At 32.0% G+C, this 27769-nt stretch overlaps 2 protein-coding genes across 7 annotated transcripts; one reads left to right on the top strand and one right to left on the bottom strand.

The window, feature by feature from the left end:
• The first annotated feature begins 274 nt into the window (after positions 1 to 274).
• Positions 275 to 16471, top strand: LOC114279416 (Glycosyl hydrolase family protein). Of its 5 annotated transcripts, none has more exons than XM_082921566.1 (7): positions 285 to 879; positions 10241 to 10543; positions 12559 to 12728; positions 12842 to 12939; positions 14645 to 15409; positions 15650 to 16246; positions 16324 to 16471. In XM_082921566.1, the coding sequence occupies exons 1-6, from the start codon at positions 451 to 453 to the stop codon at positions 16237 to 16239; spliced, it is 2355 nt and encodes a 784-aa protein (XP_082777692.1). In that variant the 5' UTR covers positions 285 to 450; the 3' UTR covers positions 16240 to 16246; positions 16324 to 16471. The 5 variants fall into 5 exon arrangements, with proteins under 5 accessions (XP_028077455.2, XP_082777692.1, XP_082777693.1 ...); XM_082921568.1 differs by lacking the exon at positions 285 to 879 and adding an exon at positions 9406 to 9985; XM_028221654.2 differs by having other exon boundaries at positions 275 to 879; positions 15650 to 16471.
• A 73-nt stretch (positions 16472 to 16544) lies between these two features.
• LOC114279417 (uncharacterized) lies at positions 16545 to 23244 on the bottom strand. Of its 2 annotated transcripts, XM_028221657.2 has the most exons (4): positions 22588 to 23244; positions 21198 to 21793; positions 20032 to 20118; positions 16545 to 16930 (listed from the first exon to the last, which is right to left on the bottom strand). In XM_028221657.2, the coding sequence occupies exons 1-4, from the start codon at positions 22951 to 22953 to the stop codon at positions 16657 to 16659; spliced, it is 1323 nt and encodes a 440-aa protein (XP_028077458.2). In that variant the 5' UTR covers positions 22954 to 23244; the 3' UTR covers positions 16545 to 16656. The 2 variants fall into 2 exon arrangements, with proteins under 2 accessions (XP_028077458.2, XP_028077459.2); XM_028221658.2 differs by lacking the exon at positions 20032 to 20118 and having other exon boundaries at positions 22588 to 23196.
• Between the last annotated feature and the right edge of the window lie 4525 nt (positions 23245 to 27769).

The following is a 27769-nucleotide window of genomic DNA, read 5'->3' as shown; positions in this document are numbered from 1 at the left end:
ATATAAAACCCGTCGAGTACATCATCTTTACAAAAAATTATATTGATCAAATATCAATAACTATCTAATTATATCACATTTGTGTTAACAATAAGTATGATTTTAAAAAATAATTTTTTGATATAAATGTGATATAATCAAGTTTCTGTTCAAAGTAATTTTTTACAAAAAAAATAAAATAAATAATATACTCAATAAGTCAGGATCAAGGCTCACCAATGGATAACAGCACCTACCAGTCTGCTTATGGAGAGGAGAAAGCCGCTTCCTTATCAATATTAGGTCAGAAGGATGATTTTGTCATTTAACAATCACGTGTAATAATCAAAAAGTTGCAACAACCGAGTAGCCTCTGTGGCCTTAGAACAATCATTATCATTATATAAGTATATACCACTCTACTCTACTCGAGTCCATGGTCTCTAATTGAACAATACTAGCATTACAAAAATGGGAACCCACAACCATGCCAGATCTCTCATCAATCTCATATGCATAATCATGAGTCTGCTCCTAGTTAGCACCGAGTCAACTCAGTCTCCTCCATTCGCATGTCACTCATCCAACCCATCAACCAAATCTTACCCATTCTGCAAAATTGAATTGGCAATCAGCAAAAGAGCTGAGGACCTCGTATCTCGCCTGACTCTGGACGAGAAAGTGTCCCAACTTGTGAACACGGCAGCAGCGATACCACGGCTGGGCATCCCAGCGTACCAGTGGTGGTCGGAAGCTCTACATGGGGTAGCGATGGTTGGCGGAGGAGCGGTGCCACAGGGCATCAGATTCAATGGCACCATTCGCTCCGCCACCAGCTTCCCCCAAGTCATCCTTAGCTCTGCTACTTTTGATACCCATCTTTGGTACAGCATTGGCCAGGTCAGTAACAAAAACTAGATTCCTTATTATCTAATCTTTTCTTTAGATGGGATTATCTAAGCATTTTGAACTTTTTGCTTTTCTATTTCTGTAATTAATTAACAGTCTGAGTACCATATAGAAAATATTTTACAAGTAGGATAATTCCGGTAATATTAAGCTATTTGATTAGGTAGTTGAGAGATAAAAAAATGTCCCAAATAGTTTTGTGTGATTGCTCATTTGCCAAAAGTATCTTGTAAGTAATGAGTTTGTCAAAATTATTTTTTTCTCAACTTTCAGATAATTAATTTTTTTCATAAATTATTACTGTCTAATAAACTATAGAAGAAGTTGCACCAAACACAAATAATCTAAATTTAAAAGAAGCTATATAATTAACTTATTTAATCTGCACCAAATATCCCAATGTCATGTGATTACTAAGGACTAGTTAATATTAGGGTAAACTATCAATAGGTTCTAATAGTTAAATTTAATTCTTATCAAGTCATATTGAAAATAAGTTCTGGTAAAATTGTCGTTAAAAATAATTTTTTTGTGACAATTTTTTACATACGTCGCTAAAAATTGACAATTAGTAATTTTTTTGTCATGATTTTAATAAATTGTCGCTAAAACTTATAATTAGTGATCTTTTTTATGACACATTTTTCTCATAGAACCTATTAGATAATAAGTTCACTTATTAGTACTTACACGTAAGTACCCCTTAATATTATTGTTATTAATTTTTTAAAATATTTTTTAATTTGTGAACAAATCTTTCATTAACTAACAATGAAAAAAAAATGTCAAAAATTAAAAACAGATTATATAATTGTGGTTTGAGATTTTCATATTTTTAAATATATTATCAATTAAAAATATGTTAAAATAGAGAAACATAAATTTTGATACACACTCACCAGTATATTATCCAGACCCATATTATTATTATAAAGTGAGCAAACAAGGAAACACACCAAAACTGCATAGGGTGAAGTGTCATAATCTGGTGTGACTAGGAGATGGCCCAAATTCAATGGTTAATATCATCCCCGTTCATCCTTTTCCGGATTTCTGGGCCCGTCCCTCCAATTCAAAAGTTACGGTTTTCTTGGCATTATTATGAATATTATATGAAGATTCAAATAATCCCATCTATTTGGACTTTTTTTTTAGTTAAAAAAAAAAAAGTTAAAATGATTAATAAAATAAAATGTCACATTAAATTCATAATTATTTTATTTTCTCTCTCACGAACATCATATCTAAATATATAAAAAATTCAACATTCTTCTCAAATACAAATATTTTAACCTATTAAATAACTAAAACTAAAATAACCAATTTCCTAAACAAAAATCATGCCATCTAGGCTGTTTAGAATTAGGGTTGTCAATGGATCGGATTTAATCCGATTCCGACCCGAATCCAAATCCATTTACAAAAAAATCCAATTCGGTAATCCGATGTTTATTAAACAGATTGAATATGTGAAAATCCGATCTGATTCGATAATTCGAGCCAATTATTCTCAATTTAAATCAAGAAAACACAAAATGAAAAAAAAAATCAAATTATATAAAATTGTAGCTCAATAAATAAATAAATAGATCAGATTATCGAATCGGATATCTGAAATTATCGGATTCGGATCCGGGTGATCTATAATCGTATATGAACTAAACAGATTCAGATCGGATTCGGATTTGTCTTAATCGGATCGGATTCAAATTTTGACATATCCGATCCGAATCCGATCCATTTACCAGCCTAGTTTAGATAATATGAACTTGAACTAGCATTAATTAAATTTAGATGGATCGATTTGAGTTAACCGGACTAACCCAAATCCAAAAGGCCAATGAGCTATCCTATTGAATTCAAGATCCAAACAGTAGGTATACTCCATTAATAAATAGTTGAATTTTTTTTTTGCAGGAGAATGGGATATAAGGGTTTGGATCTTTAAGATTAGGATAAACTATTAAGCCTGTGTTTGGCAAGTGGGTTTGCAGGCTTTTTTGGTTATTTTAGTTACAAAAAATAAAATAGGCTATTTTAGCCATAACAAACAAAACATCACATCCAATCCATAATCATTAAATTCTTCTCTCACAAAAAAAACTCAAAAAAGTCAAAAAGTCAAAAAGTCCTTCCCAAACTAAGCTTTTAAGCCCAAGCTAAAATAGCTCAAAAAGCCAAAAAGTCAAAAAGCCAACCCACTTCCTAAACGGAGGCTAAGGCTCCGTTTGGGAAGAGATAGATTGAGCTTTTTTGGCTATTTTAGCCACAAAAAATAAAATAGGTTATTTTAGTCACAAAAGACAAAACATCACATCCAACCGATAATCATTACATTCTTCTCTCACAAAAAAAGTCAAAAAAATCAAAAAGTCAAAAAGTCCTTCTCAAACCAAGCTTTTTAGCCCAGGCTAAAAGAGCCAAAAAAGTCAAAAAGCTAAAAAGTCAACTCACTTCCCAAACCAACCTTAATAGGTTTTAATAATTTAAGTCCTAATAAAATTGTCGTAAAAAAAATTGTGATAATTTTTTGTATATGTCATTAAAAATGAACAATTAATGATTTTTTTGTCACGATATTTATAAATTAACGCTAAAATTTACAATTAGTGATATTTTTCTGTGATAAATTTTTTAAACTGTCACTGAAAGTTAAAAAGTAATGACTTTTTTTTATAACGATTTTTATAAACTGTCGTTAAAACTAATAATTAATGACATTTTTTATAACAAAATTTTTCAAACTGTCGCTGAAAATAAACAATTAGTGACTTTTTTTAATAGTATTTGATAAAAAAAAAATATCATTAATTATCATAAGACCTATTAAATAATAAATTTACCTATTATGACTTATACATAAGTCCCTTCAAAATTATGTTTGCATTATGAATTTTGGTAAGATTTTAGAAAGGAAAATAAAATGCTGAGGAAAATATGCATCAAATAAACCCTATGAGTAGCAATAGCATAAGTAATAGCATCAAAGCAAACTTTGTTTAATTTAAGTTATTTACAAAATAATGAATTACGCAATTCTACCAGAAATAACCCCAACTCGCTGCAACACCAAAAGTCAGCAAAGTGATGAAAATAAATTAAATTAGTTTGCACACTATTGAAGTGTGTGAACAAAATATAAAACTTATTTAATTCAACATTTTAGGTTTTATATTTAAAGTGTCTTGATTCTATTTAAAATTATGAACTCTGTTATTTAAGTAATCATTTAGGAATGGACTTTTTTAATGGTTTCTTCACTTTTTCAATAAAGTAAAAAAATTAATTTGTTTGAGAATATATTTTTCTAATTGTATGACAAATTATACATGGTTGTATATATTTATCTTTTTTTATAATATTTTTTAATCGAAATATTTATATTTTAGAGATAATTAAAAAAAAAACAAACTCAGAAGCCTTTAACAAAATAGACTTTGAGTTTTCAATTTTATCAATTTAAATTATAATATTTTGATTTATTTTTAATTTAAATCATTAGTTTATTTTCGTTAAGTAAAACCGGGAAAACATATTTTAGTAATTAAACTTAATGTAGGTATACATAAAATGTCTAAAATACATTTTTTATGAGTTTAATGACTAAAATACTTATTTTTCATCGATTTTACTTAACAAAAATAAATAAATAGTTTAAATTGAAAACAAATTTAAAATATAACATTTAAATTGACAAAATAAAAAATTTATTTTGTTACTTGGCTCAAACCTTTAGTTTTTTTATATATTATAATTTGCCCTAATTTTTATCAAGTAATAAATAAATTAAAATCTTTAATAGTGTGTAAAGAATTGGGTGAAGTACCAATAAATTTCAAATAATAATCTTATAAATTGTTTGATATTTCATTTTTTCTTATGGACCCAAATGTCACATTCTAGTGTGAATTGCATAAAGGGCCAAGTATAAACACACATGTGTTATGTGTTTTGAGGGACAAATGTGAATTTTCTCATAATGTTGAAATTACTATACGTAACACTTAAAAAAAAATTATTTAGTATACTTTTCCAAATATAGCACTCCAATGGAACATTTCAAAAACGTAACACTTTAATATAACATACTAAAAACTATTTAATGTATTTTTTTCAAACGTAATAATATAGCATTTCAAAAAAACTCCTCAGTGCCCTTTTTCTAAACGTAACACTCTAATTAATGTAACCCACAAAAAAATTTCGTAGTGTATTTTTTTCAAACGTAATACTCCAATGCAACATACTAAAAAACTAAAATTTCTTACTGTATTTTTCTTAAGCATAACACTTCAATGTAACACACTAAAAAACTCTTTAATGTAATTTTTCCAAACTTAACAATGTAATATTCCAAAAAAAATCTTTAGTATACTTTTCTGAAACGTAACACTTCAATCAATGTGACACGCAAAGATTCTTTAGTGTATTTTTTCTAAACGTAACACTCCAATGTAACACACTAAAAAAATTATTAGTTACTTTTTTTCTCAAATGTAATGTAATATTATAAATAAATAAATAAATAAACCCTATATATATGTATATATTTCAAATGTAACACTTCAATCAATATAATACACAAAAAATTCTTACTATATTTTTTCAAATATAACACTCTAATGTAACACTTCAATATAACACTGAAAAATCACACTAATATGTAGATTTCCACACTCAACAACTAACACTTCAACCACCAATCCCCCAAAAAAGAATCTTCCATATCTCAACTTTTTGTTCTCATCTCAAAAAACGAATTAGAAAATTAGAAAAAGAATCACAATAGGGGTGTGCACGGTGCGGGTCAGTGCGGTTTGAGAGAAAAATAGAAACTGTATGGCGGGTGGCGGATTGATAAAAGTGTCACTAGAATTTGCTATTTTCCTTATCAAAAACTGGCGGTTCGGTTGGCAAATAATGACGGATTTGCCTTGGCGGTTCGAGCGGATTGACGGTTTATAAAAAATATAATTCAAATTACAAAACTTAAATCAAAGAGTAAAAAAAAAACGAGAGATACCGTGATGTTAAGCATCTTGCGAAGTTTTCTTCTGATGCAGCAAGTGTAGCAACAACATGATAATATCAACGACTATGTCATCAATTCATTACAAGCATCTGTGGAAGCTACAATAATCAAATACAATACATAAAATTAATATCATTCAGGGTTTACAATATATTGAAAATGTTTACTGTTGAAAAGTATTTAGATTGAAAAGTGAGCTGATACAAGTTTGCAACATGGCCAGAAAAAAAAAAAAAAAAAAAAAAGATTGAAAAGTGAATTGGAATCCAACTTTATTTTGGATTACTGACATCTTGAATTCCCTTCGAGCAGTAATGTAATATTATATTCTAAGGTATAAAACAACAAGTAAACTTAAGTAAAAAAGAATTTTTAGAATCTTATAAAACATGATTTAATAGCGGAGCGGGTCGGTGCGGTTTGAAAGAAAAATAGAAACTGGCGGATTGATAAAAGTGTCACTAAAATTTGTTATTTTTCTTACCAAAAACCAGCAATTTAATTGACAAATAATAACGAATTTACCTTGACAGTACAATTCAGTGCGATTTTAACGATTTTAACAGTATTATGTACACCCCAATATACAATCAACCACAAAAACGATAAACTCAGCTTTGCCAATTACAGAGAACAATCAACCCTTCTTAGTCACTGAAAAATTATTAGTTGGTATCCGTAACCATATCTTTTATTAATTATAATTTATTACATCTTTTTATATTTTCAATAACAATAATGATACAGACCACTAAAACATCACCACTAACATCACCACTAATGATGTGGCAAGCCAAAAAAAAAAATAAAAATAAAAAATTAAGACACAAAACACATGTGGCAGTGGGTGGGACCCACTGCCACATCCCTAGTGCAACCACTAATTAGTGGTCTGCATCATTTTTCTTTCAATAATCTTACACATATTTATAGATCCTACTTCTTTTACCACTATTGGGACACACTCGCGGTGACCAATACCAACCAATAACTTCTCCCGGTCACCACATCGCTGCCAAACTGCAATTCAACATTTGTCTTTCAGGCCTACACTTTATGCTATTTTTACACACCCCCCCTACATACACTTCCATTTTTCACTTTCTTCCACCGACATCATGAGACCCTACCATACCCTCCCTCTCACTATCAATCTTTTATGCCTCAGTGCCTGCCTAGTCTATGCCCCTGAGTCGACTCAGCCTCCATTTACTTGTGACACATCAAACCCATCAACCAAAACCTACCCATTCTGCAAAACCGTTCTGCCCATAGCCCAACGTGCCCAAGACCTGGTGTCTCGACTCACCCTCGACGAGAAGGTCTCCCAACTCGTTGACACGGCCTCGGAGATTCCCCGACTCGGCATCCCCGCCTACCAGTGGTGGTCGGAAGCGTTGCACGGCGTTTCCAGGCACGGAAAGGGGGTTAGGTTTGTGGGTACCATCCGTTCCGCCACCAGCTTCCCTCAAATCATTCTCACTGCCTCTACCTTTGATAACAATCTTTGGTTTCGCATTGGTCAGGTGAGTCACTGCTATTGAGTTGACTCGGTGTCTAATAACGTCTTTGTGGAAAATCTAATATTACATAAACCCTGGTGACAGCATTATTTTTTAATTAAGACATTTATAATAAAAATCCAAATTAATTTTTTATTCACGTTGAATAAGGTTGGAAAAATCATCTAGAGGCAGAGAGATAGGTCAAAAGTGGACTAAACGGCGTCTGGCATTAATCTTTTTAGCGTTTTTTCAGTTTTTTTTTTTTCGACTTTTTAAAAATTTAAAAAAATTAATATATTTCAAAATTGTTAAAATGTTAATTTTGAATTTTTTTTAACTTTTCTCAAACTAATTTTTTTTTTTTAAAAATTATGATAAAGTGAGTCTATTAGTCCGCAATAAAATGGGCAGGTTAAAAAAGCAGTGCTCATTATTAGTTTAAGTTTTCTCTCTAATTTATAAAGTTTTGTATGAGATTGAGTTTTGTGGGCCTATTATAAAACCCAATAATCCACTATGGCCTCTTTTAAAATGTCAATTTTTAATTTTTAACTCATTTTGAGTCATATTATTTTTAATATTTTTTATATATATTTTTTTTTAAAAAGTCAAAAAATTAATTTTTATCTATCTTCTCAAAACATCCTTATGTGATCTATTTTGATTATTGATTTTTTTTTATTCATACGTCATTTATTTATGAAAATAATTAGATAGATTAGATAATTATAATTACATAATTTAATAATCATTGTATATAAAAAATAGACAATAAATATAATTTTAAAAATAAATCATTCATTATTTTATAAACAAATTTAATAAAAACTTGAGTTATGATTATTGAATTAATTTGATTTTGTTAAAAATAATTTAAATAAAATAATCAAACAAAAGACGCATGGTTAACCCCATTTCCATTTTGAAGTAATACCTATAGATAGCAATCATACCGTATAGATTTGCAATCTTGGACCTAAACTTGCATTTAATACATGTTAGACTAATAATATCACATGTTACTCTTAAACTGATTTAGACTTTTGATTGTCCACAATCCACAAGGTGTATTCTTTACCTAATTTTTAATGCTCTCCTTCCATTTAAAATTATAAAAATAAAATAAATTATATTGTGCATGAAAATTGTGACTGTTGAACGCTCATGTTGGTACAATTTTAAGTTGAAGTTTGCATAGTAATGAATTGAAAGGATTAAACTTGAATGTCATATTTCCATTCTATTTCTACAACAGTGACTGGAGGATGATGACATCTTTAAAGTAGTGTCGAAGCATTTAATTTTACACCTTCACGGTGTATTAATAGGACAAAGACCTTGTGCGTAGTGTCATGTATTTTCTCTCTAATTTTTTTTATTAGTCTTAAAACATTCATAATTATTTTGGATTATGAAACTTCTGTGTTAAAATAATCTTAAAACATGATTATTTAAATGTAAATATTTTGAGACAGAAAAACAAATAGATTTAGGACTAGAAGATTTGATGCCCCTCTTTCAGGATTAAACGAATGTAGTCTTTAAATTTTTATATTTTCCAATTTTCTTATTTTAATATACTCTTAATGCACTTTCAGAGGAATAAAATATTATACATTGTGCATAAAAATAAGTGTAATAAATTATGTATAATTTTATAAAATAAGAAAAATGTGAGGTTCTAAAATTTTTATCAAATATGTCACATAAATGTAGAAGTCACACGTATGTGGGATTTACCCATGTGAGACCTTTAGTAAAATATTTAGTAGAAATTTTGATATCCCTATCATTACTAAAAAATAAAAGCGTTTCTAAAAAAAAATGTAGAGAATCTCATCTTGTTTTTCATAAATTTCAAAATTTTTACTCAATTTAAAACGTTTTTCACCCAAATCTCAAAAAGAATTGGACATATTCATGTTTAACCAAAATGTAAGCAATCTTTGCTACCAAAACTTCGAAGCAACCATGTGACACTTCTAATTTTCTTGACATTCACATAAAAGTATCTCTACACCAGTTTTTTTGGGTAAAAACAAACTAAAGTGTCCCTGGATTGCGATTAACCAACCCTAAACTATGTTACTTTAATAACAAAGCAACATCTTAAACAAGTAGCTGTCTTATACGACCAGTTCAACCACACCACCAAACAACAATGAAGCTCCACAGCCTCCCAACTCTCCTCCTCCTCCTCCTCCTCCTCCTAGTACTCTGTGCTGAGTCGACACAGCCTCCTCCATTCTCGTGCGACTCAACCAACCCATCTACCAAATCATACCCGTTCTGCGAAACCACCCGACCCATCCTCCAACGAGCCCGAGACCTGGTCTCTCGTCTCACCCTCGACGAGAAAGTCTCCCAACTCGTCAACTCTGCTCCGGCCATCGACCGACTCGGCATCCCCGCATACGAGTGGTGGTCGGAGGCATTACACGGCGTAGTCGGGTTTAGCGGCATCCGATTCAGTGGCTCTATCCCCGGCGCCACCAGCTTCCCTCAAGTCATCCTCACCGGCGCCACCTTCGATACCCAACTCTGGTATCGAATCGGTCAGGTCTCAAATCAAAAACAAATTTGATTAACAAAATATAATAGATTCACATTTTAATCTTTATTTTGTTTTAAATACTCTTTTCTTTTTTTTGTCTTTATTATACATAATTATTGTTCTTATTTCAATTTATTTTTTTGTTTCTGTATAATAAACATAAAGAAAAAAGTATAAGTAGAATAAAGTAAAATGAGAATAGCAGTTAAAAAGAAAAGAAAAGAGCAATGATATGGATGATTCGTTTGTCAAATAATGTAGGCTATAGGAAAGGAAGCGAGAGCGGTGTACAATGAAGGGCAAGCGACAGGGATGACATTTTGGGCACCGAATATAAATGTGTTTAGGGATCCAAGGTGGGGGAGAGGGCAAGAGACACCTGGGGAGGACCCATTGGTTGCAGGGAGATATGCGGTTTCGTATGTGAGAGGAATACAAGGAGACAGTTTTGAAGGTGGAGAGCTCAAGGATGGACACCTTCAAGCCTCCGCTTGTTGCAAGCATTTCACTGCTTATGATTTGGATAACTGGAATGGCACCAATCGTTTTGTCTTCAATGCCATTGTAAGTACCCCACTGCCATTTCTTCACTTTCAAACAAAATACTTTTTTTAACTCAAAAGTGGGTTGAATTTGAGGCTTGGTTTGGGAAGTAGGTTGGCTTTTTGATTTTTTGGCTTTTTTGGCTATTTTAGCCTGGGCTAAAAAGCTTGAAAGCTTGGTTTAGGAAGGGCTTTTTGGCTTTTTGGCTTTTTTGACTTTTTTTGTGAGAGAAGAATGTAATGATTATAGGTTGGATGTGATATTTTGTTTGTTATGGCTAAAATAGCCTATTTTATTTTTTGTGACTAAAATAACCAAAAAAACCTGAAAACCATCTTGCCAAACTGAGGCTGAATATGCTGCCTCTTTGATATTCGTGATTTTGGCTGTTTAATATTTTGTTTTATTTTATTTTATTTTATTTAAAATGTGCTCTCTTTTTTTATATATATTTCTTTCTTTTGGTTTGGTTTTTTATTCAAAAAGTAGTTTCAAAATTCCTCTTGATATTGATGATTTTTAGAATATTTAATTAAAAATAACTTTATTTGTAAATTCGTGACTGTCCTTTTATTGAGTTATGTATTTCAATTATGTGTATCAAATCAATTATTGTTATGTGCGGAAAATTGCATCTCACCCCAGTTTGGGATGGGTATTTGGATTAAAATAATCATATAGGATAAAATAAGTTATTTTAGTTAAATAGGATAAAATGTTATATCTAATTCATAATCGTTTTTTTTTTCTCTTACAAAAATCGAAAAAGTCAAAAAGTCTATCACAAACAAAACTTTTTAGTCTCAGACTAAAAGAATATAAAATTAAAAAGTTAACCCACATTCCAAACGAACAATAAGTAATGCAGTGACAAATATTTTTATTTTCATAGTGGTGTAAGTTTCTGTGTACATGGTGTAATCTATTCTTTGTCATAGTTGTACTCCGAAAAATTTCATCTATAATGCAACTGTTTGCCTACTGTTCATTGATTTGTAATTTCTTCTAGAAAAAACTATAAAAAAATATTCACCAAAATAAATGATTGGCAAATAACACATTCAATTTATTTACATTATTTCTTTGGATTCATTTATAAGCGCTTGTTAAGTTGCCCTGGGTATGCCGTTTTTGTTTCTGCTTATGTGGCTTTTGTTAATTGTTCCTTTCGTTTTTTTCCAACAAAACTATTTGTTTAAATGGTCAAGAAGTTTAAATTTTAAGCTACATTTACAGTTAATGGCATTGGGTTCTATATCTAATTTGATTTCCTGCTTTGGTGGTAGGTAAATGAGATTGCCTTGTGTACGTGTATTCTTTTCTTTACCGGCAAATTACATATACACCCCTCGAGGTTTGGCTAAATTACAGATGCCCCCTTGAGGTTTGAGAAATTACGAATTCCCCCCTGAATGCTATATTTGCATAAGAAATTAGGGGGTAATTTGTTATGAAATATAAACCTCAGGGGGCAAATTGTTATGAAAATACAAACCTCAGGGGGCGGGATGTAATTTCCGAAACCTCAGGGGTATCTGTAATTTAGCCAAACCTCAAGGGGTGTATATGTAATTTGCCCTTTCTTTACCAAGTAATTTAACCGTGCTCTAGTACTTACATTATTCTGTGCTCACTCTCTCTTGGTTCTGTCCTTCTGGCTAATCCACATAATTATTCAGTAATTTTAGAATATAGATACTTGATATTTCATAATATTATAATTGATAGAAAAGGTGGACATGTGGGATATTGTATTGAGTGATTAGGGAATATAAGAAGACATATTAAATGATAATCAATTAGAAATTAGAGACACGTGCTACTCTAAAAATATTAAATAATTTTTCCTTATGTGGTTGATAATCGTAAAATAATTTTGTTATGGACACAAAAATCGAACTCAAAATAAGATACAAAATATACATAAATAGACAAATTTTTGTAATATCTTGCTTAATCGGACTTAACTTTTAAATAATTTTGTTGTTTCATATGTATTCTAATCGGTGTTTCCTGTGTGTGTGGGGGTGTTGTAGGTGAGTAAGCAAGACTTGGCAGACACATACCAGCCACCATTCAAGAGTTGTGTGGAAGAAGGGAAAGCCAGTGGAATAATGTGTGCTTACAACCGTGTCAATGGCATCCCTAACTGTGCCGACTATGATCTCCTCTCCAACACTGCCCGCCGACAGTGGGGTTTCCAAGGGTTAGCAAACCAAACTAATCCCAATTCTCTGACTTTCAAGTTCATTTCTGTAATTTCAAATTGATATTAAAAAAATTATATTTTTGTTTATTCATTTTGATCCAATTGATCAGCTACATCACTTCTGACTGTGATGCTGTCTCCATCATGCATGATAATCAAGGTTATGCTAAATCACCAGAAGATGCTATCGTCGATGTTCTTAAAGCTGGTATCCTCTCTCTCTCTCTCTCTCTCTGTCTCTATATATATATATATATATATAAATTTCTCTCTTATTTATAGAAAAATTCTAAATTAACAACTAAATAGAGTGATGCCACATACCACCCAAAAACTTTGCGAAATACCATCTAATCTAAGTGGACTCTACATTAGGATTCAATTACTTAATTTATTTATTTTTTGTATAAACTATTCATGTAAAAAAAATTATATTGATATTATAATTATAATTAAATAATTTTATCCTACTCCTATTTTCAAAAAAATATGTAAAGATTATTTTTAAAGCCCAGCCCTACTGTATAGTTTAAAACCTTTCATTCTCACGCTGTATTTAGTTAGGAAATTTGAAAAGAGATTTAGAAAGAGAAAGGGAAAAGCGGTGTGAAATTAAGTAAAATATAAATATATTTTATATACATTTCACCTTTTTTTTTTTCTTTTTATTTTTAAAACCAAACATAGCATCATTAGGTGAGTATGCGTGAATAACATGGTTGGTGGTGTATACATAGGGAGGCTGAAATTTATAGTTTTAATCGGATTATGTTAGGAGCGTTAAATTACTTTAGTGGTTGTGATGAAACATTTAGGTATCATAAAATGAGAGTAAAATATTATCAAACTCAGGAGAGGGAGCAGTGCTCATTGTTAGTTTAAGTTTTCTCTACAATTTATGAAGTGGATTTGATGCTATTGAGTTTTGTGGGCCTATTATAGAACCTAATAATTCACTATGTGATCTGTTTTGATTATTGATTTTTTTTTTTTTTTTTTTTTTTGGTTCATACGTCAATTATTTATGAAAATAATTAAATTGATTAGATAATTATAATTATATAATTTAATTATCATTGTATATAAAAATAGATGATAAATATAATTTTAAAAATAAATCATTCATTATTTTACAAACAAATTTAATAAAAACTTGGGTTATGATTTTTTTTTTCTTCTTAGTTTTGCACATCAATGTTCCATTGTCATGCTCCTTTATTGATGCAAAATTTTCAATCTTGCACAAAAAAATAATTCAGTTTTTTCAAAAAAAAAAAAAAAATTGTACATAATTTTATTTTAGTTTTTTCAATTTTAAAGTTGATGTTTTAAAGTTTTGAAAATCAAAATAAATTCCAAATCATAATATTCCTTTATAAATAATCATAAATGATGAACAATCATTCTTTGAAAGGGAATTTTGACTATTGAAAATTTAATGAGATTTAAAAGTCCAAAAATGATTTAATAAAGTATAAGTTCATAAATTAATAATTATGTGTAAATATCCCATTTATAAAATATTATTTTAAAATTTATTCACTAATATGGCAGTGAATTGACTCTTGGTTAATTTTTAACAAATCAACAATTGACTTTGAACAGTTGCTCAAGTGGTTATTGAGAAGGCATTTAAGTGTCAATGTGAATGAGATTTGAGGTTCGAATCTATGGAGAGATGTTGATTTATGTGTTATAATCTAATTATTAATATACTAACAACTATTATCATGTGAATATTTTTATTTTTATTTTTTTTTTCTAACAAACCAACGATTAATATGCAAGTGTGTCCAATTGATTGAGGGTAAATTTTGGGTTGACGTTTTAGAATGTGAAAGTATTTTCAATTCTATCACATGAATATTCCTGAAGATTACCAAACTTGAAACCCCTTTGATTTTTTTCCACAGGCATGGACGTGAATTGTGGTTCCTACTTGAAGAACTACACCAAATCAGCAGTTGAAAAGAAAAAACTAGCCATATCTGAGATAGACAGAGCCCTTCACAACCTCTTCTCTGTTAGAATGAGGTTAGGACTGTTCAATGGCAACCCAATCAACCTCCCTTATGGCAACATTGGTCCCAACCAGGTCTGCACCCAAGACCACCTCAACCTAGCCCTTGAAGCCGCCCGGAATGGCATCGTCCTCCTAAAAAACTCTGGCAGCCTCCTTCCTCTCTCAAAGTCAAAAACCGCTTCCCTCGCCGTGATCGGCCCCAATGCCGACACCACAGCAACACTGCTTGGAAACTACGAAGGCCCACCCTGCAAATCCATTTCACCTCTCCAAGCACTGCAAGGGTATGTTAAAAAGGCAATGTATCACCCGGGTTGTAATGCAGTCAACTGTACTTCTGTGGCCACTGACAAAGCAGTGGAGATCGCAAAAGAAGGCGATCATGTGGTGCTGGTCATGGGATTGGATCAAACTCAGGAGAGGGAGCAGTTTGATCGGCAGGACTTGTTGCTCCCAGGGTATCAACAGAGTCTCATCACAAGTGTTGCCAATGCTGCTAAGAAGCCCGTGGTTCTGGTGTTACTTTGTGGAGGTCCAGTTGATGTTTCTTTCGCCAAAGATGACCCAAAGATTGGAAGCATCTTGTGGGCTGGTTATCCAGGAGAAGCGGGAGGGATTGCTCTCGCAGAGATCATCTTTGGTGACCACAACCCAGGTCAAGTTTCTTCACAATCCTTCTAAAATACACACTTTGGCCTCATTTGTCGACTATACATTTTAGTCAAAAAGTCACTATAAGTTATCACATCACTCTATTTGCTTTTCTATATGTCTTTTTATAAAAAATCAAAAAATTACTAAAATAATTTGTTCCCAAACGAGAGTGTTCATTTGTACATTGCTTTCAACTCACAAAAAAGAAGTTAAAATGGTAGTTTTCATGTTTGTCATGCAGGAGGGAAATTACCCATAACTTGGTATCCAAAAGATTTTGTCAAAGTACCGATGACTGACATGAGGATGCGACCAGAGCCATCAACTGGCTACCCAGGGCGCACTTACAGATTCTACAATGGCAGAAAAGTTTTTGAGTTTGGCTATGGTCTTAGCTACTCTAAATATTCATATGAGTTCATGTCTGTTACCCAGAACAAGCTCAGCTTAAATAGATTATTGACTACCAAGGCAATTGAAGACTCAGATTCAGTTCGTTACCTGTCAGTTTCAGACATAGGTGGAGAAACCTGCAAGAAGGCAAATTTTTCCGCTGTTGTTGGAGTTAAAAATCACGGTGAGATGAATGGTAAGCACCCAGTACTTCTATTCATAAGGCATGCCAAACCAAGAAATGGGAGTCCGGTGAAGCAGTTGGTCGGATTCCATAGCGTAAGCTTGAAGGCAGGAGAGAGAGCCGAGGTCGAATTTGTGCTGAACCCTTGTGAGCACCTTAGCAGAGCTAATGAAGAGGGGTTGATGGTGATTGAAAAGGGGCTGCGATACCTGCTTGTTGGGGATGAGAAGTATCCCTTTTCTGTTGTAGTTTGATACCAAGGTTTTGCACCTTCAAAAACAAAGCCTGCTTGTTGGGGATGAGAAGTATCCCTTTTCTGTTGTAGTTTGATACCCGAGGTTTTGCATCTTCAAAAACAAAGCCAAATTTGTGTGTATGAACTATAGTGCATGTTGTAGCTTAACTGTTGCTATAAGTTAAGCCAGAATTCATATAAAAGATGGCTACACTGAATGAGAAAGCTCCTCCTGCATTCTAAACAAGAAACAATGATTTCCTACTCTTTTTCTTTTTCTTTTCCTTTTTAATACATGAACCAAACAGAGCAGAAACAGTAAGCTTCATCCTCAACACAAGGAAAGAAAATTATATAGAAGTAATACACAACTCAGACGTCAAAAATTATATAAAAGTAATACACAACTCAGATGGTGTGGGGTAAGTTTTAATTATCAACTTCCTGAAGATGTTAGATGTGATGATTTTGCTACAAGCATAGTTGATATAAACAGAATTACAATAGAAATATAAGCAATTAGTACATTTGATTCCCTGGCAAGAGAACAATGGCTGACTGTTACAACTCCTCCATTCCTTTTGAACAAGGCAACAACAAAACCAGGCTCACTCCTTGCATCCCATGTCATGGCTGGAACAGTTATCTCACGGGTCCCATCTGAGTGAGTGCGATCACAAAATTTATGAGTATGTGCACTGAAAACAATCCTGCAGGTAGAGAGGAAGAAGTTAGCATATATATATATATATATAAGTTGCATCATTCCTCCAACTGTAGTGGGCTTCATCCAAAAGGTTATTTGGAAAGAAACTGTATTTCATTTGGTTGATGATCTTAAACCTTGATGTCACAGCACAATTAACATGCCCGTCTACATAGTGCCAAAAAGCAATTGCAGCTTTTGGAAACACTGAAATATACATGTGAGAGTGTTGCATCATATCAAATATTGCACGTGTGTATCATGTCATTATACATACAAGAGCACAATATAGTTTGTGTATCAAGCGTCCAAAGAGACACATTGTGACACCCCAAAGAATGCCACGTACTATAATTATATCATCATCCATCTTTCAATATCTTAGGTTAAAATAATTATCCCATTGACTATTTCATATCACAGGATACCCTGATTTAATTACCTTACAATATTCTGGAAATAAAAATATGAATTGTTAGGATAACAACTTGGTAGATGAATATATTAACTAGAAAACTTAGCAATGTATGTGTTTGATAGAGAACCTAAGGAGTTTAGAAGAAGAGATTTAGTAAATGTTGAAAGAGTTAGGGAATTCATCTCAAACTTGAGTATTGAACATTTAGATAATTCAGGAAACTCTAAGTGAAGGAGCTTTAATGATCTTAGTTTAATGAGTACCTTGTTAGAAATTAAGCGGGATTAGCACAGGTTAAGTAGGATTAATTAGGCTAATGAAGATTAAGGGCTAAGTATGGTTAATTAGAACTAAGCTCGGTTAATTAAACTAATGAAGTAATTAATGAAACACTTAAGCTAATTAATCATTCTACATCAAATAAAAGAAAAACAAAAGAGAAGAATTGAGAAAGATGGAGAAGAATTGAGAGGGAGCTTGAGTTCTTGAGAGAAAAGGAAGAAAAAAGGGAGAAAATCAAAGAACAACAAATCCTAAGCTTGGAAAATCAAGGAAAATTCACTGAAAGGTAAGGAATTTAACCCTCTATCTAGTATTGTTACCTTAATCTGGCTAGAAAATCATTTAGGCTAAGATTTGGGAAGATTAAAATGAAGAAAAATGTAGAAGATATGAAAAGAAACTAGGTTGATGAATTCATGGGTTGAATCTTGTTTTTAGTTGGTCAAGCTTTGAAATTATTGCATACAAATGAATTTTCATGGGTCTTGTATCATAAATTCATGTTCTGAAATATTAGATATCATGATTTGAAGGATTGAAATGAAGGAAATGAAAAAGGATTTGAAAAGAAACTAAGTTGAGAAGTTCATGAATTAAAACAAGTTTTTGGTTGGATTAATCTTGAAATCATGCATTAAAATGAGTTTCAAGAATCATACATCATTTATTTATGTTTTGATACATCAAACATCAAGTTTTGAGGCTTTAGAATGACGAAAATGGAGTTGGAACACCAAGAACACGCACTAGACTTGAATTCTGCTTATCGGGCGCTCTAGCGGCCACTATCGGGTGCACGACCGTGCAGAACCCAATCTGCCTCTCCCTGAGCCACCGCTTGAGTGGCCACGCCACCGCAGTGTGGCCAACCCCTGTTTCAGCCCACTTTCTTTTATATCTTGCAATTTCAAATGAGCATATCTCTCTCATTCGGACTCGATTTTAAGTGATTCTTCAGTCTAAATTCAAGCCCCGGAAGTCTAGTTTCCAATGGTGGTGGTCTCACATCCAAATTCTAAGTATGTATACAAAAAGATATGTTTAAATTAATGAAGGCTGCTCACTTTCTTCCTAACCATTTCATGCTAATTTCTCTCCTAACTTAGTTTTTCCTTTCATTTCTTCCTATTTCCTAACCTTAAATATCTAAACATGATATTTTTCAATACATAGCATATGAAATTGATGTGGAATATTTAGGGACCTTCAACGTACGTCTTTGACACACTTCAACATTCTTTAGGCCTTAATCACCTAGGATGCTTCTAGGCGTGCATTCGATACATGTTTGACACTAGATTTAGACTTGAAAAAGGCTTAGAAAAGTCTTGGATAATCTAAGAAAATATTAAGAAACACTATGTTAAGTTAGAACACCTTAAGTGAATTTAGAAGCTTGTTAGTTTAAGTACTTTCAAGTCTTACTTATGCATTGTGTAGGTCAAACACTCGGATGGGGCAAAACCTCATTGTTTGCGAGCCATTTGTGAGTAATATTATTGTAAAGTTATATTCGAAAATGGTTGTTTGGAAATACGCTAATGTATCCTCTAGTTTGTGAAAACTTTGTTTCTGTTAACATGAATGAATGTTCCATATTTTTGTATAAATCCATTGTGGCATCTTTTAGATAGTCCTAGCTACTAGGGGACAGTTAAATACACCATGGCCATTATTGAAATCTCCTTCGCCAACTAAGAGTGGGTTGTTTAATCGGTGTTTAAACCGGTTATTCCTTCACTTTGCTCTATTGGATGTACCATGCTATCATGTTTTGAATATGAACTATGTATATAAGAAATATTAGAATGCTTTTGGAAATGTGATATGAAATTATGCTTTACAAATCTGATTAGAATTCATTCATCTACTACTTTATTGTAATATTATTCACCGGACAATGCCTCACCCATCTCCCTTATATATATGTAGATGACAAAAAACTCGGTTATGAAAAGAAGTTTGCTAGAAGACAATCTTTTATACTTGTATTGGATTTGTATAATTTACCATATGTAATATACTCTAGTTTTGTTGTATCACCCATGTAACATAGCAAAATAATAATCCAAAGGAAATGTATGCTTTCATTTCATATAGTTATGCACTACTCTGAATGAATGTTTTAAATGGATACAAATAAGTAATTAATGGTTTCCGCACTTATAAATGGAGTAGATTTGCCCCAATTATTATAAGAGTTCAATTAGTTTTGAGAGTTAGGTCTTTGGTAGTCTACGACTACTGGCCGGTCACAACGCCATCCTATTTGGGGCGAGTTGGGGCCGTGACATATATATCCATCCATATAATTAACAAAGGAAATTCAAATGACATTGTCGGTGAAAAAGAAACGTCTGAATGGAATTCAGGATCTCTAGAAGGAAAGAGGCAAGACAAGTTACCTAGGCTTAAGTGCTTGAAAAATGTATTCAGTAGCATTTGGCGGGAGAGCGTGAAATAAATCATATGGTCCAGTTCCAACAAACCCCCTGTAGAAGAAGTTGAAAGTTACTTAAGAAACAAGCATTTCTAGCACTATGGATGATGGATGTTAAAGTGAGCTTCAAGATTTGCAATTTAAGTAAATGGGTGAATGAATGCAAAGATCTAAAGATAGTAGTTACAAATTCTAACCCATTCTAAAGCATTCTGGCCAGAAAATACTGCTTTGGCCAAAAGACTGGAAATGGCTTTTTGTTTCCCTTTATTCAAATATGAAATACCCACGTGGTTGGGACTCTTCCCAGTTTTTGGGCCTGTTTTAGTCATTTCATCCAGTTAGTACTACTTCAGTAGGTAGAGATTTTCAGACCAAGAACAAAAAAACAAAAAAATACAAAACGAGAGAGATTTGATTAAGCTCCAAAGTGTTTTTGTAAAACCAATTAAACAAGCTCTTTTAAATTATTTATCAATTTATTGCAAAATAATAATAATAATAATAATAATAATAATAGAAAGTCCTATTCACATATTCTGCATCAAGGTCCTGTATATTGTGTCTACAGGACATTGGGTTGCAAACTTGGGTTTGCATTTTTAATGTAGAAGTGGGCAATGGGCTAACGCTGTTCCTAAACCAAGCTACTTAAGATTAATTCTTATCAGAGGCTCATTCAAGAACACTCATGAAACAAATGATCCAAGGTCAATCCTTCATTCGAGATTGATTGGCACGAAATAAACTCAAAGAAGCACCTAACCACCACTGACAGATGAATCCAACTGAAAGAGCTTGAATGAAATTTATTTTTTAGAAATCATTTAAGAGATTTATAAGCAAAAGCAAGATCTGATTCTCCAGCTTCATGCTCTTGCAATCTGGGATCAAGTAGCTTGTTAGTCAGCTTCTTTGAATCCCAACACAACTAGCGGGCTAAGTATGCAAAGATACAAACTTCCTATTTCAGAAGGCGGTCGAGAAAATAAGAGGTGAACCAAACCATGTCAATTTTAGTCCAACATACATAATTACAGAAACTACCAAATCATGTCAGTTTTAGTCCAACATACATAATTACAGAAACTACCATGTATGATGCTTTGAGAGATGAAAGATTACACATACCTACTCTCTATAATTTTTGAACTCTCATCTGGATGATTATAAGGTCCACCAACAGCACTGTTATCCCAGTAATTGTTGTTTTCTGTCCAGTGCAATGGAAAATGAAGTAGGAGGACAGGTCCGGATCCAGATGACATGGCATTTTCTCTCCACCCAAAGTCACCAGAGGCCAATCTGAATTTACTAGACTCATCTAACACTTTTGTTGTTTGTTCACTGACCATTTGCAAATCTATACTTTCTCTTTCTATTACTTTTTCAACACTAAAACGTAACTTATTGTTGCCACAGAGCAATGCCACAGCATTAAGTGAGACAAAACTAATATTACTAATTTCGAAGGCACCACAACCAGATGAGTCCAATCCAGGAAAATTTCCGGCTAGCCAATTAACAGATATTGCATTTAGCTCACTGCAGTCTCCAGTATCTCTGTCCCCAAGAATAACATGAAATGGACGGCCATGAAAGGGACCTAACAACTTGTGGAACTGGTTGATCACAGATGACCACTTACTTCTCGTCAACTTTGATCCTCTAGCAGAAACATCTCCTAATACGAGCAGCATATCAGGCTTCAAGATTTTAAATGATTTCTGGTTCAAATATTAGTAACATGAAATGATAAGATTATGCAAGTTCCAATAAAAGAATAGTTCAAAGCATGGACAATGACAGGGATGAAAGATAGTACAAATACAGAGAGATTCAACTCATGTTGAAACATGTGAATCTAATAACTGCAATCCTCAAGTGTCATTGAACCAGGATTTGTCAACCATGGATTGAAGCTCTTTTTTTTTTTCTTTTTCTTTTTTTTTCCTGAATTTATTCAGCTCCTCAACCTGATTTTGTGATGTTACACTTCCAGCTCAACTAATATAAAATTGCAACATATTAAGTGTAATATCCTTTATGAAACTTAATTAAAATAAGAGTAAACTTTGGCAAGTCATATGCTTAAGCAATGAATCAAGAAGAAAAAACGAATATCTTTAAATATGTATAAAGTTATATAACAAGTTTTCATTGTTCATATTAAAGTGCTTGATTCTAACATGAAAAAAAATCAAGTCTTAAATTACTCTATGCTTGTAAGCAAAGCGCGTGCCAACGTATAGTGAACAAAGTCTGAACACCCAGATCAAATCAAGCACATCATAAGAAACAAAAGCTCGAACAGCCTAATAGTTAACTGAGCTTGATCAGTTGCACCCAATGTTTCAACTCGTATTTAATTCATTTAAACTTGTTTCTAATTGTTGGTATCTGGGGAAAAAAAAACTTCACATTGAACAAAACCCTAACCCCAAATTCATCAATTTAAAGCAATAGAATATCAAATTCATCAATTTGCAAAAACCCTAACCCCAAAATTGCACGAACATACCTCAAAGAACTTGGACAAGTAATAGTCGCTGAAGAAGATGTTCTTGTAGCCAGCTTCGGAGCCCAACAAGAGCAGATTCGCGACCATCATCACCTTCAGATCGTCCGGGTGATCTTCTTCCACATGTTGTCCCCCATTGGGGACTACCACGCAGGAGGGGATCGAAACTCTATCCTCGAAGACGACCAGGGCGGCGATGACTATCAGCGGCAACAGACGCAACACACGCCTCCAATGCACAACCATCGTGTAAGAAGCAGAGCTGGCTGTGTTTGAGTGTGAAATGTTAAGGGTTTTTTGAGAGAGAAGATTGAGGAGGAGGTGAGACACTGAGAAAGGATCTAGGGTTTTGGTGATGTTGACCATGTGTTCTTCTCGCCATTGTTGGCTTGATTTGAATTTTTGAATGCTAGATTTTGCTTTTGCACGTTAGTTGTCGTTTGGGTTTTGTCGACCGAGTGACGTGGCGGACCTCATTCGTTGAAATAAAAAAAACAAAAAAAACAGTTTTTTTTTTTTTTTTTTTTTTTTATCAATGGTGTCCCTACACGCACGATCTCCCAGTGACTCCACTGCAGGTGTTAGGCATTTTTTTTGCGTAATGGATTTTGATTCAGTGGATCGAATGTAAAACGAATTTTAATATTTTACTTAAATTAATTTTATATAAATTTAAGCTGGCGTGTACTTATAGTTATGAGATTTGCAAATATTATAACCCAATTCTACGGGTGATCTAACTAAAAGAAGAAGAAAAAATTACTTATAAGAACATCTAATAGTTTATCAATTCTGTCATTAAATTTAAATTTAATAAAAAAAATATCAGCTTACTTAGGCCTCGTTTGGGAACAGGTTAATTTAGTAATTTTTTGGTTATTTGGCTAAAAAAGTAGGTAAAAAAAACTTGTATGTTTGAGATGACTTTTTGGCTAATTACGAAAAGATGTGCAAAAAGTAGAGAGAAAAGAGAATCTTTGACTTTTTTGTATGGGTTGTTGGTTTTTTGGCTAATTTAATAACTTTTTGGTTAATTAGCTAAAATAGCCTCTTGCCAAACGAGGCCTTAGTTAGGTTTTTCAAAAAATATTTTTTAGAAAATTTTATTTTTTTGTTTTTCGTAATTTTTTTGTTTTTATTGAATTTTTTCAATATTTTTAGCAATTTTTTTTACTTTTTAGACATAGCTAACATAAATATACCTAAAAAGTAAAAAAATTGTGAAAAAAACCTTTTAAAAATTCACTAAATACCAAAAATATAAAAAAAAATACGAGAATTCAGTACATTTTTTGTATTTTTTTAATTTTTTTAAATATTTTTTCACAAATTTTTTACTTTTTAGATACATCTAAGTAAGGTGCATCTAAAAAAATAAAAATAAAAATGTTCAAAATTTTAAAAATATTCACTGAAAATAAAAAAAAATAAAAAAACCAAAAAACTCAGTTTTCAAAGAACTTAATTCAAAAAACTCAAACCAAATACACCGATTTTTTTTTCCTGTTCTAATTTTAATCAATTAAGTATTAAATTGAGGATATCAAAAATCTTTCACTAAATTGAGAATGCTTTAAGCTTTCATCAAATCACTGTTCATCACTGTTGAATTTTTACTACCCAATATTCCCTAGATGTCGTCACGGATGTCCCCTGAATGTCCTAGGCAAAAATTTGTGAAGAAAATACATTGGACAGTCAACCTGCCGAACATCTGTCCGGTGGATCAGTATTTTGATAAAACTCAAAATTTTCCATTGGAGCACTTGATATCAAATGGAGTTTTTACTCAAATTTGATATTAAAAAAAAAAATAGATGTACCGTTTGAGATGCTCTAACCCAACACTAAATGAGGTATAAACAAATGACTCTGGTATTATAACTAAAATAATATCACAATTAATATCACAATATGTCGTTACTAATATCACCATCGGACATAACAATTGGTACACACCATAAAGGGTTGTTTACCATACCATTACCTTAAATTTAAAGGAGAATTCTAAACAAGGGATCTTAGTTTTAGGTTTTTCACATAGAAATTTATCTATGAAGAATTAAAATTTCTCTAATAATATTATTGAGGGACCTTTAACTAATAAGAAAAAAGCATATTGAATATCTACTATTATCTAAAGTAGGAAAAAGATATTTCACTAATTTTTCATTTTAAAAAAGTGATGTGTAGATAAAATAATTGAAATATAAGTAGTTCATACATAAATTTATGTAATAAAAACTTATAATGTCATTAGGGGTTTAAACTTGGCCCACCGGCCTACAGCCCGGTCCATCCAAGCCTGGGCCGAGACCCTAGGTCTGGACTGTCTATTTCGAAACCCTGCTCAACCCATGAGCCAACTTGCTAGGCTCGATCCACTCAAAGCTCGGCCCCCCAGGCCCACTGTTATTTTTTGTTGAAAAAAATAGAATTAAAAAAAAAAGTACCAGGCCTGACTCAAGCCCAAGCTCAGGCCCACTAGCTCCGCTCAAGGCTCGGTCCACTAGCCCGCTTGAGTACCCCCTGATCCTGGGCCTAATTTTTCTAGTCCATAGACCGACTCGAATTTTGACAGGAGACTGCGCAGCCCGATAGCGGACCTGCCCAAGCCCGAGTCAGGCTAAATTTACACCCTTAAATGTTATCATTTTAAAATTATTTTTTCTAACTTATAAATTTTAAAACATTTTAAATTTAATTTGTTATTATGGCGAGTCTATTTGAAAAAAAAAAAATCTATTGGCAAGATTAAAGAAGATATTCATTTTATTTTATCGAAATTTAAAATTATTGATTCATAGTTATTACATTATTATAAAAATAAAAAAATAAAATAAAAAATTGAAGAAATTATCAATAAAAAAAAATAAGGTTTGTCTCTTCTAATCAAATAAATTTTTAATTTTTAATTTTATCAATTTAAATTTAATTTTTTTTATTTTATTTTCAATCTAAATCATTTGTTATTTTTTGTTAGGGTGAATTACACTAACGGTTCTTATAGTTTGATATTTGTGTCATTTTGATCCCTAACTTTTCAGTTGTGACACATTTGACCATAAATTTTGAATTTTGTTTCAAATAAGGACAATTAAGGATATCATTAGATTTTTTAAGGGCAAAATTGTTAACTTGATAAAATATAAACAAATTTGACAAAAATAAATGTCAAAAAAATATTTTTGAATTTTTAAAAATCAAAACTACCTAATAAAAATAAAATTATGTAAAATTGATAAATCTTTTGGACATTTATTTTTTTTGCCAAATTAATTTTTATTATGTGTTTGGATGATAATCATGTAATTGGTGATTATTTTTATTTTCATTAAATTAGTTTATATTTTTCCAACAGTCAAATATGGTGATAACCTTAAAATCATTATTAAACTAATCCATTAAATCAAAAAATTCAAAACTAAAAATATTTCATATATTGTGGGTGTTTGGAAAGTTACTATTTTGGCAAGCTAAATTTTTTGTGTTTGAAAAGATGATTTGATTTTTTTGTAATTTGATGTGATGTTTGCAAAAGAAAAAGTGAAATAATTATGAATTTGACGTGACATTTTGTCTTATTAGCCATTTTAGCTTATTTTGTCTTTTTGTGAATTTTAACCTAAATTGGGCTAAAATCTCACTTTCCAAACTGCCCCGTTAAATATATTGATTACACATTAAAAACTTAACAATTATTCATTTTGTAAAATAAATAAATAAATAAATAAATGTCTAAAAGATTTACCATTTTTACATAATTTTATTTTTGGTGGGTAGAAATAATTTTTACAATTTAAAAATATTTTTTTGATATTTATTTTTGTCAAATTAATTTATATTTTATCAAATTGACAATTTTGCCCTTGAAATTAAGTAATGGTATGTTCAATTGTTCTTATTTGGAACAAGATTCAAAATTTAGGGTCAAATGTGTCACAATTGAAAAGTCAGGGATTAAAGTGACACAATTCTCAAACTATAAGGACTGTTAGTGTAATTTGCCCTTTTTGTTAACTAGAAGTGACGGAAAATTTTTATTTTAGTCATTAAACTCAACGAAAAAATTTATTTTAAGTATATGGTTAGAATTAGAAGAAAACTATAAGGGCCATGACCTCATGTTCTTGTGAAAAATTATGTTTGCTATAACACTTTTAAATATATATATATATATATATATATGTCTTATTTTGAGTTCGTTTGGGATTTGGGTTGGTTTTTTAGTTTTTTTGCTATTTTAGCCTGAGACTAAAAAGCCTCATTTGGGATCGACTTTTTGGCTTTTTTTGACTTTTGTGAAAGAAAAAATAAAATGATTATAGGTTAGATGTGACATTTTGCCTGTGTTTGGCAAGTGGGTTTGCAGGCTTTTTTGGCTATTTTAGCCACAAAAAACAAAATAGGCTATTTTAGCCATAACAAACAAAACATCACATCTAACCCATAATCATTACATTCTTCTCTCACAAAAAAACTCAAAAAAGCCAAAAAGCCAAAAAGCCAAAAAGCCCTTCCCAAACCAAGCTTTTAAGCCTAGGCTAAAATAGCCAAAAAAGCCAAAAAGCCAAAAAGCCAACCCACTTCCCAAACAGAGGCAAAATTATCCTATTTGGCTAAAATAGCTTATTTTGTCTTATATGACTATTTTGGCCCAAAATATTGGCCCCATTTGGTATAGCTTAAAATCATCTTATTTCAGCTTTTTACTTAAATTAAGTAGTTTTTGAGTATTTGGTGTAGCTTAAGTAACCAACTTCTAGCTTAATTAAATCAAAAATCAGCTTATTCTTTGAGTGGGAGAGGAGATGCTTAAATCAAACAGCTTAATCGGGAAGCTAAAATTGAGGGGCAAAATGACTTAAATGCCCCTCATCAATCTCAAATATTACCAAAAGGCCACTATATAAACTACAATGCAAAACACTATTCACTCCTCTCAAGAGTGATTGGCGATTTCTGGTGGTGGAGGTGATTTCCGGCGGTGCTCTCTCTCTTTCTTTCTCTCTCTGTCTCTCTCTCTCTCGATGAAGATGAAGATCTCGGCTAGAGTTGCAGATATGGGTTGAAGATCTGGGTTGGGTCGATCTTGTTTGAAGATCTGGGTTGGGTTAATCTGGGTTGAAGATCTGGGTTCGATTTCCGGCTAGGGTCGATCTCAAATATTACCAAGTGCTCT

The sequence above is a fragment of the Camellia sinensis genome, chromosome 3 (genome assembly GCF_055761805.1).
Source record: "Camellia sinensis isolate YWXY chromosome 3, ASM5576180v1, whole genome shotgun sequence".
Lineage (NCBI taxonomy): Eukaryota > Viridiplantae > Streptophyta > Magnoliopsida > Ericales > Theaceae > Camellia > Camellia sinensis.
This window is presented reverse-complemented; position numbering and strand designations above follow the sequence as displayed.

Bases quoted from the DNA above. Each gene is read 5' to 3' on its own strand.
- LOC114279416 (XM_028221654.2), top strand. From the start codon at position 451: ATGGGAACCCACAACCATGCCAGATCTCTCATCAATCTCATATGCATA. The intron at 880-10,240 runs GTCAGTAACAAA...CAAATAATGTAG, and splicing joins TTTGGTACAGCATTGGCCAG to GCTATAGGAAAGGAAGCGAG. The intron at 12,940-14,644 runs GTATCCTCTCTC...TTTTTTCCACAG, and splicing joins CGTCGATGTTCTTAAAGCTG to GCATGGACGTGAATTGTGGT.
- LOC114279417 (XM_028221657.2), bottom strand. From the start codon at position 22,953: ATGGTCAACATCACCAAAACCCTAGATCCTTTCTCAGTGTCTCACCTC. The intron at 21,794-22,587 runs GTATGTTCGTGC...TATTTGAACCAG, and splicing joins ACTTGTCCAAGTTCTTTGAG to AAATCATTTAAAATCTTGAA. The intron at 20,119-21,197 runs GTATGTGTAATC...CTTCTTCTACAG, and splicing joins TCAAAAATTATAGAGAGTAG to GGGGTTTGTTGGAACTGGAC.